Genomic DNA, 19,581 nt, shown 5'->3' on the forward strand with positions numbered 1-19,581 from the left:
GGACTGAGCTAATAACACTTTCACTTGGATGTATTACTGCTCTGGTGGTAGGAGGAGTTTTAAGGTCTTTGACACACATGCAAATAGCTTTTTATTATTAGTGAATTTGGGGGGGGGAACCCCACACAATTTCATCCCTTAAAGATTTATGAATGTCTACTTTGTGCAATGCATTGGGCCTTGTTCTAGAGATACAAAGGAAGTAAGGCACCCATCTAACTGGGAAGGGGATCTGTAGGCAAACACGTGGTCAGAGCACCACGGGGTAAAAAATGGACACCAGGCAGTGAAGTGCAGTTTTTGGAAGTGGCATTTGAAGCTGGATCTTGGAAGATATGGAACAATGGACTGGTTCAACTGGGAAATGGAACAACAGACTGGTTCAACCCTGGGAAAGGAGTATGTCAAGGCAGTATATTGTCACCCTGCTTATTTAACTGATATGCCAAATATATTATGAGAAACACTGGGCTGGGTGAAGCACAAGCTGGAATCAAGATAGCAGGGAGAAATATCAACAACCTCAGATATGCAGATGACACCACTCTTATGGCAGAAAATGAAGAGGAACTAAAGGGCCTCTTGATGAAGATGAAAGAGGAGAGTGAAAAAGCTGGCTTAAAACTCAACATTCAAAAAACAAAGATCATGGCATCCAGTCCCATCACTTCATGGCAAATAGATGGGGGAACAATGGAAACAGTGATGGGCTATATTTTCTTGGGCTCCAAAATCACTGCAGATGGTGACTGCAGCCATGAAATTGAAAGACACTTGCTCCATGGAAGAAAAGCTATGACAAACCTAGACAGCACATTAAAAAGTAGAGACATCAGTTTGCCGACAAATGTGCATATAGTCAAAGCTATGCTTTTTCCACTAGTCATGTATGGATGTGAGAGCTGGACCATAAAGAAAGCTGAGCACCAAAGAATTGAAGCTTCTGAACTGTGCTGTTGGAGAAGACTCTTGAGAGTCCCTTGGACTGGAAGGAGATAAATGAGTCTATCCTAAAGGAAACCCATCCTGAATATTGATTGGAAGGACTGATGCTGAAGCTGAAGCTCCAACACTTTGGCCACCTGATGTGAAGAGCTGACTTATTGGAAAAGACCCTGATGCTGGGCAAGATTGAAGACAGTAGGAGAAGGGGACAGCAGAGATGGTTCGGTGGTATCACTGACTAAATGGACATGAGTTTGAGCAAGCTCTGGGAGATAGTGAAGGACGGGGAAGCCTGGCGTGCTGCAGTCCATGGGGTCGCAAGGAGTTGGACACGACTGAGAGACTAAACAACAACTTGGAAGATAAATAGGATCTCCACAGATAGGCACAGAGGCAAAGGGCAATCTAGTGGAAGGACCCAGAAGAACAAAGGCAGAGAAGTGAATGGCATATCAGGGACTGATGTACAGGGTGTGTGAAGACTTGTGGATGAGGTCAGGAAAGACAGGCAGGCCATCCCTGATGAGCCAGAGAAGGTAGGCTTAGGCTTTTGCGTACCAGGAACCACTGCAGGTTTTGAGCAGTAAAGGGACATGGTCTTATGCATCAGAAAGATCATTTTGGTAGCTGTCTACAGAACACATTGGAATGGAAAAGTTGGAAGACCATTTAGAAAGATACTGCAATAGTCCAAGCAGGATATGGGAAAGGCCCAGACTTTCATGTCTATGAGGAGGGAGAGGAGGGGGAAGAATTTGACAGGAATGTCTTAAGGGAGGAGCAGAGGGAGGTCAGTGGGAAGAGAAAGGCAAGATTCAGGGGTGGCTTCCAAAATTTTTGGCTTGGATGACCGTGAACATGAGAGGCAGAGAGGATTTGGCATTGGCGATAAGCTTACTATTGCCAAGCATCCTGGATTTGAGGGAGTAGCAGAAAGCATGCTAGAGGGATTGGTGGGCAGTGCTGATATCCTGTCTCCCATAGGCACATTTGCTACCGCAGCCTTCAAATGAACATCAGTGCATTTGAGAAGAGCTTCAGGCTAGTGGGTAATACCCAAGGAGGCTCATCAAGCCTCAGGTAATCAGGAGTTGAAGAGTTGGTTGTAAAGCCTCACGTGGCCTCACCTTCAGAACATAATTGAGGCTCATTTGTCAAATAAAGAGTGAAGGAATGATCTTGACAAAGCACAGCACAAATTCTGTAATGAAAGGCTAATGAAGATGGTTGATAGGCCATTATTAAGCATAATAACTAGGTTGAAATGAGATGAAGGGCTTCATTTAGGCAGAACTTTGCCATTGATAAATACTGGGGGGTAAAAGTGTAAAAGAAGACCATGTAATCCAATTCATAAAAAATGTGGAAATGCTTTTTAAAAGCCAAAGCGATAATCATTCATTGTATTTATAAATGTGGAGTGGGGGATATGGATAGATACTGCCACGGAAATGAGATTTTAGAAATCAAAAATTTTCTCACTGTCAGAACTTTATTTTAAAAATGATGAAACAGCTCTGTCTATATTTCCAGGCTGGGGGCAAAGAGGCGTATATTCAGCAGCTGTGGCACAGGCCACTCACTTCTTGGAGAGTCTGACTTTTTATTCTTGGAGGCTGACCCCTTGAGGCAGACAGCATCCACTGTGATGGGTATAAATAAAAATAATTTTGTCTTTAGACCTGTGTTTGTAGGAGAGCTGAGAGAGATGCAGGTGTGTGACTCCTACATCAAAATATCAAAAATAAAGAGAGTCATGTATTCAATAGGCATAATACATAGTAAGTACAAATTTTAAGCATAGAACTCTATTTCTGAATTATAATGTTAGGAGTTGGGTGATCATCCTTAGATATTTAATTTAAAATAAATATGGGTCAGATAAGATTTATTCAGGTTTTAGAACTGATCTTCAGAAGTTAAATCAAGTACACAGATTATTAATAATTCATTACTCTGTATACTATATATATTTCATAGATAAATAATTGGCATACATTATTTGATGGTTATTATTCCCACAATAGTTATTACTTGGGGATAGACTATTACTCAGCTGGAAAGGTCCACTGTACCTAACAGGGCTGTGCTGTTTGGAATATATTTGACAATTTGGATTCCAGCAAGAAAATTTAAATATTTTCATGGCTCATGAGCTGGGATGAAGAGTAGAGGAGGCAGTATATAGGACACACAGTAATTAAGAACATCAGTTTGGGAGTGAAGCTCACCTGCATTGGGGTCCAAACTCTGCCATTAAAACCTGAGTGACCTTGAGCAAGTCTCTGAGCTATTCTTTTCTCCTCAGTGAAATGGGAATACCAAAAGTCCCTACATCCCAGAGCTGATGTGATAATAAAATGAGAAAACTACACACAAAGCATCTATCACAGTGCCTAGCTGATTCGTGAGTGCTCAGTTGCTTCAGTTGTGTCCAACTCTGTGCGATCCTATGGACCGTAGCCTGCTAGGCTCTTCTGTCCATGGAATTCTCCAGGCAAGAATACTGGAGTGCATTGCCATACCCTCTTCCAGGGGATCTTACTGACCCAGGGATCGAACCTGGATCTCCAGCATTGCAGGCAGATTCTTTAACATCTGAGCCACGGGGGAAAGGTTCAAGGAATGCTAGTAGCTGCTGTTTCATCTTTCTTAGCTGGGTCATTTACCTGGCATATGTAACCTAGTTATCCAATTTGAGCAAGATCTTAGGTACATGCTTAGCTTTTGGCTCCCTCTATCACCTACCCCTAATGGTGCATCCCCAGAGGTTTGCTATGAAATGACCCCAGCAATCAGTGGTTGCTGCTGCTGCTAAGTCGCCTCAGTCATGTCCAACTCTGTGCGACCCCATAGATGGCAGCCCATGAGGCTCCCCTGTCCCTGGGATTCTCCAGGCAAGAACACTGAAGTGGGTTGCCATTTCCTTCTCCAGTGCATGAAAGTGAAAAGTGAAAGTGAAGTCACTGAGTCTTGTCCGACTCCTAGCGACTCCATGGACTGCGGCCCACCAGGCTCCTCCATCCATGGGATTCTCCAGGAAAGAGTGCAACCAGTGGTTGGCCGATGGCAAATCCTTAGTTCAAGATACTAGGTGGAGAAAAGATATTCAGTTCAGTTTCAGTTCAGTAGCTCTGTCGTGTCCAACTCTTTGCAACCCCATGGACTGCAGCATGCCAGGCCTCCCTGTCCATCACCAACTCCCTGGGTTTACTCAAATTCATGTCCATTGAGTCGGTGATGCCATCCAACCATCTCATCCTCTGTCATCCCCTTCTCTTCCTGCCTTCAATCTTTCCTAGCATCAGGGTCTTTTCAAATGAGTCAGTTCTTCATATCAGGTGACCAAAGTATTAGGGTTTCAGCTTCAACATCAGTCCTTCCAATGAATATTCAGGACTGATTACCTTTAGGATGGATTGGTTGGATCTCCTTGCAGTCCAAGGGACTCTCAAGAGTCTTCTCCAACACCATAGTTCAAAAGCATCAATTCTTCAGCACTCAGCTTTCTTTATAGTCCAGCTCTCACATCCGTACTAGAAAAGCCATAGCCTTGACTATACAGACCTTTGTTGGCAAAGTAATGTCTCTGATTTTTAATATGCCTTCGAGGTTGATTGTAACTTTTCTTCCAAGGAGTAAGCGTCTTTTAATTTCATGGCTTCAGTCACCATCTGCAGTGATTTTGGAGCCCCACCCCCCCCCCCAAAATAAAGTCTGTCACTGTTTCCACTGTTTCCCCATCTATTTCCCATGAAGTGATGGGACCAGATGCCATGATCTTAGTTTTCTGAATGTTGAGCTTTAAGCCAACTTTTTCACTTTCCTCTTTCACTTTCATCAAGAGGCTCTTTAATTCTTCTTTGCTTTCTGCCATAATGGTGGTATTATATGCGTATCTGAGGTTATTGATATTTCTCCCGGCAATCTTGATTCTAGCTTGTGCTTCATCCAGCCCAGCATTTCTCATGATGTACTCTACATAAAAGTTAAATAAGCAGGATGACAATATACAGCCTTGACATACTCCTTTCCCTATTTGGAACCAGTCTGTTGCTCCATGTCCGGTTCTAACTGTTGCTTCCTGAGCTGCATGCAGATTTCTCAAGAGGTAGGTCAGGTGGTCTGGTATTCCCATCTCTTGAAGAATTTTCCACAGTTTATTGTGATCCACACAGGCAAAGACTTTGGCATAGTCAATAAAGCAGAAATAGATATTTTTCTGTAACTCTCTTGCTTTTTTGATAATCCAGTGGATGCTGGCAATTTGAACTGTGGTTCCTCTGCCTTTTCAAAAACCAGCTTGAACATCTGGAAGCTCACATGCTGTTGGAGCTTGACTTGGAGAATTTTGAGCATTACTTTACTAGCATGTGAGATGAGTGCAATTGTGCGATAGTTTGAGCATTCTTTAGCATTGCCTTTCTTTGGGATTGGAATAAAAACTGACCTTTTCCAGTCCTGTGGCCACTGCTGAGTTTTCCAAATTTGCCGGCATACTGAGTGCAGCACTTTCATAGCATCATCTTTTCGGATTTGAAATAGCTCAACTGGAATTCCATCACCTCCACTAGCTTTGTTCGTAGTGATGCTTCCTAAGGCCCACTTGACTTCGCATTCCAGAATGGCTGGATCTAGGTGAGGGATCATACCATCATGATTATCTGGGTCATGAAGATCTTTTTTGTACAGTTCTTCTGTGTAGTCTTGCCATATCTTCTTAATATCTTCTGCTTCTGTTAGGTCCATACCATTTCTGTTCTTTATTGAGCCCATCTTTGCATGAAATGTTCCCTTGTATCTCTAATTTTCATGAAGAGATTTCCAGTCTTTCTAATATTTTCTGTGATTTCTTTGCACTGATCACTGAGGGAGGCTTTCTTATCTCTCCTTGCTATTCTTTAGAACTCTGCATTCAAATGGGTATATCGTTCCATTGCTCCTTTGCTTTTTGCTTCTCTTCTTTTCACAGCTATTTGTAAGGCCTCCTCATGCAGCCCTTTTGCTTTTTTGCATTTCTTTTTCTTGGGGATGGTCTTGACCCCTGTCTCCTATACAATGTCATGAACCTCCGTCCATAATTCTTCAGGTGCTCTATCAGATCTAATCTCTTGAATCTATTTCTCACTTCCACTATATAATCGTAAGGGGTTTGATATAGGTCATACCTGAATGGTCTAGTGGTTTTCCCCACTTTCTTCAATTTAAGTCTGAATTTGGCAATGAGATCATGATCTGAGCCACAGTCAGTTCTGGTTTTATTTCTGCTGACTGTATAGAGCTTCTCCATTTTTGGCTGCAAAGAATATAACTAGTCTTATTTTTGTATTGACCATCTGCTGATGTCCACCTGTAGAGTCTTCTCTTGTGTTGTTGGAAGAGGGTGTTTGTTATTACCAGCGCATTCTCTAGGCAAAACTCTATTAGCATTTGCCCTGCCTCATTTTGCCAAGGCCAGATTTGCCTGTTATTCCAGGTGTTTCTTGACTTCCTACTTTTGCATTCCAGTCCCCTACAATGAAAAGGACATCTTTTTTGGGGTGTTAGTTCTAGAAGGTCTTGTAGGTCTTCATAGAACCGTTCAACTTCAGCTTCTTTAGCGTTACTGGTTAGGGTGTAGACTTTGATTACTGTGATACTGAATGGTTTGCCTTGGAAACGAACAGAGATCATTTTGTTGTTTTTGAGATTGCACCCAAGTACTGCATTTCAGACTCTTGTTGACTATGATGGCTACTCTGTTTCTTCTAAGGGATTCTTGCCCACAGTAGTAGATAAGTTATTACACTGGTTCAGTTCAGTTCAGTCGCTCAGTCGTGTCTGACTCTTTGCGACCCCATGAACTGCAGCATGCCAGGCCTCCCTGTCCATCACCAACTCCCGGAGTTCACTCAAACTCACGTCCATCGAGTCGGTGATGCTCTCCAGCCATCTCATCCTCTGTCGTCCCCTTCTTCTCCTGCCCCCAATCCCTCCCAGCATCAGAGTCTTTTCCAATGAGTCAACTCTTCACATGAGGTGGCCAAAGTACTGGAGTTTCAGCTTTAGCATCATTCCTTCCAAAGAACACCCAGGACTGATCTCATTTAGAATGGACTGGTTGGATCTCCTTTCAGTCCAAGGGACTCTCAAGAGTCTTCTCCAACACCACAGTTCAAAAGCATCAATTCTTTGGAGCTCAGCTGATAAGGTATTATAATATACAAAAACTTGCACAGCCTGCCCTCTAGTGGTAATTTGATGAATTTCCCCCAACAGTTGCCCTGTTGATTTCACAAATGAGAGCCGGCCATAAAAATCAATGGCATATAGCTGACATAGTTGGTAAAAAACATCTGGCTTAAAAAAATCAATTTATTGATAAAAAAGCACATAATAAACTAATACCAGATGTACATCCTAGGCAAAGGACTTAGGTTGTAATGAACATTATCAAGATATCTGGAGCTTGCCTATTTTCATATGCTAATTTTACCTAAAGAGATTTCCAATTTGGGGCAGATATCCAGAACTGGCATTTCTATACATAGCTATATATCCTATTCCCCAATAAAAATTGTAATGTACATAGCCATTAGAGTCTGTAATTTTACTGCAGGCAGTATTCTTGTTTTCTAAAATAATATAATTGTTGTTGCTGATAATAACATTTTATCCTCTTTGAGGGATTAAATGCTTTTCTCATGACTCTGTTTCCACAGCAGGTAGGTGTGACAGGATTTGTTTTTCCAGATGTATTGACAAGGAATCCAAGGCTTATCTATAAGCAGGCTAAATAGGTTTGCTTTGGTCACCGAGGGCGCTTTCCAGGATACTGCATTAGTTTTCACCCCTAGGAATCTCCTGTTGGCAAAATAAATTGCATGAACACTAACATGTCCCTTTATATGTTAAATGTGCTCCATTTTTTTGAATTTTCATGTCAAGCTCCTTAAACACATGCTTGTTTTGCAGTCTGAAATGAAAGCAATTAAAACCGAGAACTGGGTTTTAAAGAAGTGACTTTCTTTGCTCCATTGAATTTTTTTTGTGTCGCTTAGATATTTAAACATTTCTACCAACATGACCAAACTAAGAGTAATAATTTTGGGAGTTTTATAGAAACCTAGATCAAGTAAGCTGAAATAAGAATCTAAAAAATACAATTGTTCTTTTAAATACTTGAATTGCTATTCTTACGAGTCAAGGGTGGACAGGGAATGGCTTATTTAGAAATAGGTATTTTTCAGTGGAATGATGAAAATATTTATAGCCATACCAAGAGACCATGAAGCGAAGACAGTCAGGCCTTCCTGATGTCTTTGGTGGATTTGCTCTGTAGCAAGCTTCAATCCAACTGCAGAATGTTGCTGCTTTTCTCTCTCTTTTTTTTTTGGGGGGGGGGATTGTTTTCCTTTTTGAAAAGAAGAGTGAAACTGTTACTCACTCAGTCATGTCTAACTCTTTGAATGTCACGGACTGTAGCCCACCAGGCTCCTCTGTCCATGGGATTCTCCATGCAAGAATACTGGAGTGGATTGCCATTCCCTTCTCCAGGGGATCTCCCCTGCTCAGGGATTGAACCCGGGTCTCCTTCATTACAGGCAGATTTTTTACGGTCTGATCTACCAGGGACCTACAGTACCTCTATTTACACTTGTGGCTAGTTAGTGGAACACAGTTATCAAGCCATCTTTGGGAGAAGCCAGTCTGTCCAGAAACCACCATTCTTCAGAGGCTTTTGGGGACAAACCTACATAGGTATGACTGGAGTTGTGAACAGAATAGGGCTGGATCCCCCTGTGGATGAGAGGCCTTGCTGATAAGGTCAAACTTGCAGGTGGGCTTTCTCTGTGGGCTCCTGAGTTCTGCTATGTCCCTAACCTGGCCATAGCATGCTCCCTTGTCAGCTGCATCACAGATCTATTCATTCACCCATTTGCCAAATACATATGGAGTGTCAACGTGCAAAGGGCTCTAACTGCATGGCATGTATTACAATCTCCTTCTCATGACATACATGTGACTTATACTGGTGACTTCTGATAGTACCATCTTTGATCCCTGGAATGGCTCTTGGAAAATTAAGTTTTATGTGATCTTTCTTCTATTCCTGCCCTTTTTTGTGACCCTTTCATGCTTTTCTCTTAACGTTCTCCCTCACCCTCAAGGTATCAATCCCATCATGTTCCCTTGCCACCTGGGCTTCCAGACCTCTTACTTAGTAGGCCTTCTTAGTTGTTTCACCAGTCCCAAATCTAAAGAGAAATGCACTGTATCCTATTTTATCCCCCCTTGCCCCCTGTCTCTGTTGGTTTTCCTAGGAATAGCAATCCATTAACAATGAATCCTACCACCTTGCTGGAATCTGATAGTGGTTCTGTACTGTCTAGATATAAGGTTATAAGATCTTTACTCATGGGAACGGATTTCTGCTGATGAAAGTTCAGTGTGGAAAAATATTTGGTGTCAGATGAGCCTTCATGTATCCCTGGTATCTTGTTTGTCTAATCCATTTTTTTTTTTTTTGAAAATTGCCTCAGGTGTTTTGAGATACATTATATTCTAACTTGTGTGGTGAATACAGTTGTGTCGGCCCCTGCCCATATTCTCAGGTTCTACCTCCTGGGATTCAACCAACCATGGGTGGAAAATATTTTTGAAAAATTCCAAAAAGTTCAAAAAGGCACAACTCAAGCTTTCTGCACACTGGCAATTATGTTGCATTTACATCTATATCACATTTACTTTGTATTAGCTATCATGAGCAAGCTAGAGATTATTTAAAGCATATACGAAGGTATATGTAGATTATAAGAAACTACCATATCATTTTATATAACAGACTTGAGCATTCAGAGGTGTTGATATCCTTGGGGGTCATGAAATCAGTCCCCTGCAGATATTGAGGGATGATTGTACTAAAGGAAAAGAATAAGGGGATAACCTTTGGAAATTGTCCTTATTATTGAATATATGTTCTCTGCCTGTTGACAACTTTATAACTAAAGATTCCCTCTCTGCTACCTAAAGCAAGGGAACAGAAGAAAAGGAATCATAAACTATTAAATCAAATCCATTTTACCCAGCTAGCTCTTAAGAGGAAATGAAATCTCAGTGTCCTCTCAAAGTCTGTATGACAAAGCTGATTGTAATGGCAGTTAAATGTCTTCACCCTCCTTTGAGCCTGATTGTCATGTCCCAAGAGCAGATATTTTGATTATTTTTTATACAAACCATGTCCTGTCAGTAATGGGACAAACCAGGCTGTTAGCATTGTACAGGTGTAGATTATGCAACACATTGTTTAGAGAAAGTAACTACAGGGATTTCGGGTGCAAATGAAAAAACATTCCAGATTTTTTTTTTCTATCAAGTAGGTAATTATCGAGGTTTAAAACTACTCTTCCAAGACACATTTGTTAATTCAAAAGCATTTGCTATGCACCTTTAGGGTTAGAAAATAACAAAAACTGGAATGTGAAGGACTTTTTAAGAAATCCCCATATTTTCTTTGTTTCTTCTATTAACCAACTTTTAAAATAAAGCTATGGTCTCCCCAGTGGCTCAGTGGGAGAAAGAATCCACCTGCAGTGCAGGAGATGCAGGAAATGTAGGTGCAATCTGGTTCAGGAAGATCCCTGGATGAGATAATGGTAATCCACTCCAGTATTCTGCCTGGAGAATTCCATGGATGGAGGAGCCTGGGGAGCAACAGTTCATAGGGTCACAAAGAGTTGGATATGACTAAAGCGACTTAGCATAGCATGAGAAAAAATACATTTTCTAAAAAAAAAGCATATCGTTTCCTCACAGTTGTGTTAATGCATGGGAGCAATATCACAAATAATCCATAGTAGGGAAAATATAAAATTCATTGAAAGATGACAATACAATAAATATCAAAACTGCATTAAATGCAATGATGTATCACCAGTAATCTACAATGACCCCAAAGTTTAAGTAATGTAGATTTGCCCCCTCCCTGTTCTTTACAGTTATGAGAATGACAAGTGACAGGTAAACAACTGATACCTGGAAGTGAATAAAAAAGCCCCCCAAGAGATAGCTGGAGATCAGTATGTTCTTAGTCCAATTCGGTTGTACCTTCTTGACTTCAACAGTGAACAATGGTCATCAAAATTCATAGTGATGAATCTGGTGCCCTGTGAGTCCTCCAAGTTCAAATGCCCTTCATTATAAATTTATGGTGAGTTATTTGATTATTGATTTATTTCTAGTGAATACTTGACATACTACAAGAGAATTTGAGGCAACTTATAATAAATGCCCATATGCAGCAAGGCAGTGAAAAATGAAGTCACAAAGAGAGGTCAGAAGTCAAAGAATTTAAAAACTTTCTTGGGTTACAGACACCTTTGAAGATCTGATAAAGAGCTATGGAAGCTATGGAACATTGCCCCAGAAAAGTATAGCTATGCAAATAAGCACCACCTTGAAATCTATCCAGGCAATCTGCCTCTGGGTGTCCTTGAACCTCAGGTCAAGAAGCCCTTCTGTAGAGAAAGCAAAATCCTGAGGTAGGATAGTTTATTACACTTGAGCACTGCATGTAGCTCTGAGCTTTCCCTGTCAACTGAGGTTAAAAGATAAACACATTGGGCTCAGAGTTCTCAACATCTAAAAAAAGGAAGCAGATGAGTTCACAAAATGATAAGCAAAACATAATTTTAAAATGACAGTGTTTATACAGTTTACGAAAGGATTATTTTATAAAGGGTAATCAAGTTACACAAAGGGATGTAGCATAATTTGATGAAATTCTTTGAAAATCAGCAATTGAAAGTAGAATAGCTATGCTAATTGTATTGACTAGCATATAAAATTAGCCACAGTGTCTCATTTCCAACCTTTCTGGAAAAGAGAGAATTCACTGTTTATGTCTTTCTTTAATGGTAGATTTACCCACCTAATATTATTTGATTAAACTTGACATTAATATAATATATTCCCATGAGTGCACACCAGCTGAGCAGCAAGGGAGGCCTAAGGGTATAAAAAGAAATTGAGCTGTGATTAAATATCTGCTATTAATAGGTCATACCGTGGAAAACTGGCATGTAGACAGTGCCAAATAATCACTTTAGGTACCCACTGCTTCCAGCTCTGGCATCTACTTTCTCAAAGGCAAATAAATAAAACAGTGGTTCCGGTCACAATTATAGACAGGGGCAATACAGGATAGGGGTTAAGAAAACAGTCTCTGGAATCACAGACTGGTTTTCCACCATTTATCAGCTCTGTATCCATAGGCAAAGTCACTAAACTTTCCTGAGTCTCATTTATTTTCTTGTCTATAAAATAAGAATAATAGAAACCTCAATTTCAGGGCTCCTCCTAGATTATACAGGGGTCCTAAAGAAGTCTCTGTTTTGTGGGTCTCCTGTCTATATAAACAATTTGAGTCACCAAAAATCAGCATGCCAGGGTCATTCCAGCCATCCAGTCTCACAAAATCCTGTTAAGTGGATGCCGTTTGGCTGGCAGTAATGATGCACTTGGCCAGCCACCCTACTGGAATTGGTACCTAGTTGTGGGGACCCCAGGAATACCCCATAGGTATGAGTGCTGGAGCTCCTTGGAGGATCTAGTTAACTCCAAGCAGATTACTGTAGAGGACTGGAAATACTCCAAAGGCACAGGGCTAGAACAGGAATCATGCTTGCCCAGGTCCAAGGATAAGATATATCTCATAGGATAGTAGTCCCCAGTGTTTTTGGCACCAGGAACTGGTCTCATGGAAAACAATTTTTCACAGACCTAGGGGATGAGAGTGATAAGAAGTGGCTGTGAATATAGATGAAACTCCACTCACTCACCCACCACTCACCTCCTGCTGTGCAGCCCAGTTCCTAACAGGTCATGGACCCATAGAGTGGTACAGGTCCATGGCATGGGGATTTGGGGACCCCTGTCATAGGATCACTGGGAAGATTGAATAAGATAACCTATGTAAAGCTCGTGACTCAATGTCTAGCTCATAGTGAGTCCTCAGTATATGTTAGCAATGATTGATTATTGCTCTCATCATTATCAATAATATTCATTGCATCTCATGCCCAATTTGGTTTTCTTTCAGTGGATGGCTGCATCGACTGGTCAGTGGATCTCAAGACATACATGGCTTTGGCAGGCGAGCCAGTCCGAGTGAAATGTGCCCTTTTCTACAGTTACATTCGTACCAACTATAGCATGGCCCAAAGCACTGGGCTCAGGCTGATGTGGTACAAAAACAAAGGTGATTTGGAAGAGCCCATCATCTTTTCAGAGGTCAGGATGAGCAAAGAGGAAGATTCAATATGGTTTCACTCAGTTGAAGCACAAGACAGTGGATTCTACACTTGTGTTTTAAGGTGAGTGCTATGTGAAAACATTGCTCAACGTCACAGGTGATAGTCTTGTTTAGGGCTGGAGTGTGTAAGGGTGCCTTATGTTATACAGTGGATATATTCTTGACAGGCTGCAGTGCATGTGGAGCTTCTATAAAGTTCTTTTTAATTATTTATTAGAACAACATAGCAAGTTCTTATCACATTTTCATAAAGCAAGATTCCCATTTACTGTGTGTACTCATTCAATTCATAAAATTTTGTGATTCATTTATTCCCTATCTCCACTCTTTCCCCAGGGCCTTATATAAACCATCTCTGACTTATGGATGGTTGGACTTATAATTTTTCAATTTTATGATGGTGCAAAAGTGACACATATTCAACCTAAACCACACTTTAAATTTTGAATCTTTTCCATGTTAGCAATATGTGGCATGATAATATTTCATGATGCTGGGTAGTAACAGGCAGTAAGCTGCAGCTGTCAGCCATGTGATCATGGGGTAATCAAATGGTATACTTAAAATCACTCTGTACCCGTATAACTATTCTGGTTTTCACTTTCGATAAATTACATGAAATATTCAGTACTTTATTATAAAATAGGCTTTGTATTAGATCATTTTGCCCAATGTGAAATGAAACTGTTCTGAGCACATTTAAGGTAGACTAGGCTAAACTATCAGAGAAGGTGATGGCACCCCACACCAGTACTCTTGCCTGGAAAATCCCATGGGTGGAGGAGCCTGGTAGGCTGCAGTCCATGGGGTCATGAAGAGCTGGACACGACTGGGCGACTTCACTTTCATGCATTGGAGAAGGAAATGGCAACCCACTCCAGTGTTCTTGCCTGGAGAATCCCAGGGATGGGGGAGCCTGGTGGACTGCCATCTATGGGGTCGCACAGAGTTGGACACGACTGAAGCGACTTAGCAGCAGCAGCAGCAGCAGGCTAAACTATGATGTTCAGTGGGTTAGGTGTATTAAATGTATTTTGACTTCAGGTATTTTCAACTTGGGTTTCCCAGGTGGCTCAGTAGTAAAGAACCTATCTGCCAATGCAGGAAACACAGAGATGCAGGTTCGACCCCTGGGTAGGGAAGATCCCCTGGAGAAGGAAATGGCAGCCCACTTCATTATCCCTGCATGGGAGATCCCATGAACAGAGGAGCCTGGAGGGCTATAGTCCATGGGGTCACAAAGAGTAGAACACAACTGAGTGACTAAACAACACCAACAGTACTGGGTTTATCAGGCCATAACCCTAATGGTTAATACAGGAAGACCTGTATTGACAAATGTTTTTGTATAGAGCTACTTGGCTCAATGGAGAAGGCAATGGCAACCCACTCCAGTACTCTTGCGTAGAAAATCCCATGGACGGAGGGGCCTGATGGGCTGCAATCCATGGAGTCGCTAAGAGTCGGACACGACTGAGTGACTTCCCTTTCACTTTTCACTTTCATGCATTGGAGAAGGAAATGGCAACCCACTCCAGTGTTCTTGCCTGGAGAATCCCAGGGACGGGGGAGCCTGGTGGGCTGCCGTCTATGGGGTCACACAGAGTCAGACACGACTGAAGTGACTTAGCAGCCGCAGCAGCAACTTGGCTCAATAATCTTGATTTCTGGCCATGAAAATTACCTAAAGTATCATTTAGGTCAGGGTCTCACCTTTCTTATTGAAGGAAAATAGTTTCAAATGTTTCTGGGAGGTCTTTTAACAGGAGATCTTTTAATTTCTGGTGAAATTCTTTGTGGAATTTGCAATGTGAATTTGAGTCTACTGTATCTAAGTATTCAATGTGGGACCCTATAAACATATGGTCCTCCTGTCTTCCTATATACTATCCTGTGGAAGATACCACAGATACAGTTCTGTTTGTAAGAAGTTCATAGTGACAGGAAATCAGTTTTTTGCTCAGGAATTCCACAATATGTCCTTCCTCCCCTCTCCATCTCCCCTCGTCAGGGTCTAAGATCTCAAATCTCAGATAGAGACTGTATTAAGTGTTGAAGTAGGTAGCTGAGGTGACTTTAAACACATTTTCAAAACTGCCATTTGCTAAGTCTGATCTTGCTCACCAGGGATCTGTACTCTGTTGTTTGATTTTACCTTCTGGGAAATGCAGACCCTTCCATTTTTGTTTCCTGTGGACTTTGTCTGATGTCAAAGCTATGTCACCTCTTCATCAAAAGCACTTTGAAATTCCTGGTGTGGCCTCATTGTTCAAAAGGGCAGGAGACCAGGTGGTATATAAATAGAGAGCTTTCTTGATGCCTTAAGAATCACTTTTGTATGTGTGTTGGGAGGAAAGATTGGGGAAACAAGTTTCGTCTCTTTGCGGTGGGCAAAAGCCCCAGAATAGTGGCAAAAGTAGCAATCATTCTGACCACACCCTTAGTAATAAGCAGCATTTTCACCTCCTTGGACAGCTCTTGGCAGAACTGAGAAGTGGGTGTAATTTGGCTTCACTGTCTGACACTCTGTTCTTTAGGGTGCTGCTACTCTCTCCCTGTTTATACCTTCTTCATTCCCCACCCTCCTAAATCCTGCCAATCTAAAATAGATCATTTTTCCTCCTCAAATTCCACTTGCTCTGTTTTGTTTTCACAAATTAAATATTTTATTTGCAGAGCATCAGCCAACTACATACAGGTGCTATATTTATAATGAATTACTGAATTAATTACTGCTTGCTTCCCCTGCTCTGCTTATTTCCCCAATCTGGCTCTCTTTCCTCTTCCTATCTTCCTTAAAAAAATATAACACTCATGTACTCATCTTACCCTTTCCCCTATCTGATAAATGCTAACAGTCTAGTGTGTATCCTTGCATGCATGTGTGCTAAGTCATTTCACTTGTGTCTGGCTCTTTGCGACCCTATGGACTATAACCTGCCAGGTTCCTCTGTCCATGGGATTCTCCAGGACACTGCAAGAATACTGCAGTGGGTTGCCATGCCCTTCTCCTGAGGATCTTTCCAATCCAGGGATCAAACCCACGTCTCTTAAGTCTCCTGCATTGGCAGGAGGGTTCTTTACCACTAGCACCACCTGGGAAGCCCGTATCCTTGCATACCTTCTCCTGATTCTTTTAATTGCACAAGTATATCTACATGGGGATTTTCTCCTCACTGTTTTACAAACTAAAAACAGAGTTACATATTTCCCTGCATTTTCTTTCCTTATTAAATATATATATTGGAAATATTTCCAAGTCAACTGATAGAGAGTGCACTCATCCTTTTAAATATATACTGTTCTGTGTTGTTCAATAGTCTATGATACCACAATTTAGTCTATCATTTTGCTATTTATGTGCATATATTTTTTGTCCCTATAAAAAGTGCTGCAATAAAAGCTCCCAACTGGTTTTTAAATATTCTTTTAAATTTTTAGATCAGTTTTAGACTTACAGAATTATTTCAAAGATACTCCCGAAAGTTTCTGTATGCCCTACACCCATTTCCCCTAGTATTAACATTTTCCATGACTGTGGTACACTCATTATAACCAATGAGCCAATCATCATTAACTCAAGTCCATATTTTATTCAGATTTCCTCAGATTTTGCTTAATGCCCTTTTTCTGTTCCAGGATTCCATCTGGGAGACCACCTTACATTTAATTGTCATGTCTCCTTAAGTTCCTTTTGGCTGTAGGGGTTTCTCATACTCTTCTTGTTTCTAATGGCATTGACAGCTTAAATAGTACTATTCAAACATTTTGTAGAATGTCTCTCAAATCTCAACCTGATAATTTTTCATGCTTATACTGGGGTAATATGTTTTGAGGAGGAAGAACACAGAGGTAAAATGCGTTCTCATCACATCATGTCAAGGGTAGGGAGTATCAGCATGTTTTATCACTGTTCATATTGACCTTGATCATCTGGCTCAAGGTAGTACTTGTCTTTCTCCACTCTGAATTTGTTATTTTTCCCCTCCTTTTTCAAACTGTCCTCTTTGGAAGGAAGTAGTTTTCCAATAGTCCATACATACGAAATGGTAGTTACGCTCCATTTCATTAAGAGCAAACTATGTACATAAGTGAAAGTGTTAGTCGCTAAGTCATTTCTGACTCTTGCAACCCCATGAACTGTAGCCTACCAGGCTCCTCTGTCCATGGAATTTTCCAAGTAAGAATACTGGAGTGAGTAGCCATTCCCTTCTCCAGGGGATCTTCCTGATCCATGGATTGAACCCAGGTCTCCTGCACTGCAGGCAGATTCTTTACCATCTGAGCCACCAGGGAAGCCCATATCTATATAAAATTATTTAGATTTCTTCTGCATGGGATATTTGTTTTTTTCTCCCATCTATGTATTCAATCATTTATTATATCACTATGGACTCATGGACATTTATATTATACATTGGGTAATAATTCAGTGCTACTGTATTTTCTGGGTCAAATTCATCCACCTTTGGAAGCTCTTTCAGTTGGTGCATCTGTCTCTTTGACATAACCTCCTCATTGTTTTTTGTTGTTGTTTTTGTAATCTGCTTGTTTGTGCTTTATCTCTTCCAGAATGGCATTAAGTGAAGTAGCTAGAATTTGGGTATAAATAATAAACATATTTTTCAGGTCTAATAGTGATCACTGACTCCAATTTGGATCATAGACTCCAAATTCAGTCTATGCAGGTGATGTTATGCCATTGCCAAGAGAGTGACATTTATAGTGAAAAAGGCTCTGCATTTGGCAATATCTATATCATCTAAAATCTCAAATTTGATACTACTTTAAAGTAATTATGGATTATTTTCCTATCCTTTATCAACCTCATCAAAAGTTACTCTACTGATTTCAGTGTGGTTAAAAAATGCAGATATGAAATATTTAGTAACATTCTCCAGCCATTTAACTCATAGCAAGAAAAGTTTACAGATTGTGACCTTTCAGTAGCCAATCACTCATTTTTGTGTTTTTATTTGGCTAATCTCAAGAGTGATTACTTGAATTTCTCAGCATGTCAGTGGGTTAGTAATAGAGGGATGGTGGAGAAGTGAGTCATATTTTGAGAGCCATGCTAATCCAAGAATTACTGTCTATTCCCCTTTCTACTCAAATCTTTTCAGTTGAGGCACTTAGTAGAATAAAAATGATGAGAGTAATCTTATTTGAGAAAATCCCACACATCACTTTCTCAACAACTTGGAAAAGGGGCGACTTAAGCTATGGATGAAGATAGATGTATTCATGTAATCCTGAATGAATTCAAGATATTGAAAAGAGTGATTGAATATAATTGAATATCTGTAGAAACCTATGTGTTTTGGGATGACAGTGGCCACATTCAGAGAATCAGTGAAAGTTCAAAACCACTATGGCTATTTACCTCTCTGATTAAGTAAACAGAATTAGGAAACTCCTTCTTAAACAGGAAGATAATCCAACTATTTTTGGTCTTTAATAATCACTGAAATAAGTGAAGTCCTCAAAATCTGAATGCCTCACAAACTCTTTGTGAAGGGTTCCTTAGTGCATTTATTCAGTTCCGAGGCATGACATTTGCCCTGCTATTCATCACATTTGAGTGATTATTACTCTTGCAGAATAACATCATCAGAAGAATTGAGGGGAATTGGAGATATTTGAAATAAATGTAGTATGGGGCTAATCTTTGGATCTATACAATGAATACATGAGGGTTCATTGTCTTTTTAAATTTTTGAATATATTTGAAATGTCCCATAATTAAAAAGAATAAGAAATAAATATAAGTATACAATAATTTCACCTGATTTTAATGGCCTTTAAATGATCCTGACCAAAAAGTACCTATGTAGCATATATTAAGTTTTATATTTCAGTCAACAAATATTCATCGAGCATGTACCATGGGACTTGCTCTATGTCATACTGCAAGGAAATTTATGCTTTTAGAAACAAAAGTAATTGTCCTAGTCTACCTAAGACACTAAGATGTAGCTTTTATCACCTTCCACCCACCTAACCTACTCCCCACCATGGTAACCAAGAGATTTTCAAGGACTGAACATTTCTCATAATTCAATTCCAGCTTAACTATTGATCTTGGAAAAGTTAAGTGTAAACAAGTTGGTTGCCCAGGTAGTAATTTCTAGGATAGCAGAGAGTTTCTTGTAGGAAAAATGAGATCCTGAATCTTAGAGAATTAATTGACTTCAGAAAAGATCCCGATTGTGCAGCAGGGTCTTAAGACTGCAGCAATGGCCTCTTCTGGCCTGTGTAGGCTAGAGTGTTATGCAGTTAGTTATTTTTTTCCTCCTATTTTGGTTTAAAAGTGGGAGTCACTGATACAGTTATTTTTGTAGCAA

General features: G+C 40.5%; 1 protein-coding gene across 1 annotated transcript in view; it reads left to right on the top strand.

The window, feature by feature from the left end:
- Nucleotides 1-19,581, top strand: part of IL1RAPL2 (interleukin 1 receptor accessory protein like 2) — a 1,184,233-nt gene that overhangs the window by 613,047 nt on the left and 551,605 nt on the right. The window contains exon 3 of the mRNA XM_025277392.3: nucleotides 13,025-13,298. Coding sequence (XP_025133177.2) covers nucleotides 13,025-13,298 — 274 coding nt within the window. The remainder of the gene's footprint in view (nucleotides 1-13,024; nucleotides 13,299-19,581) is intronic.

Source organism: Bubalus bubalis, chromosome X (genome assembly GCF_019923935.1).
Source record: "Bubalus bubalis isolate 160015118507 breed Murrah chromosome X, NDDB_SH_1, whole genome shotgun sequence".
Lineage (NCBI taxonomy): Eukaryota > Metazoa > Chordata > Mammalia > Artiodactyla > Bovidae > Bubalus > Bubalus bubalis.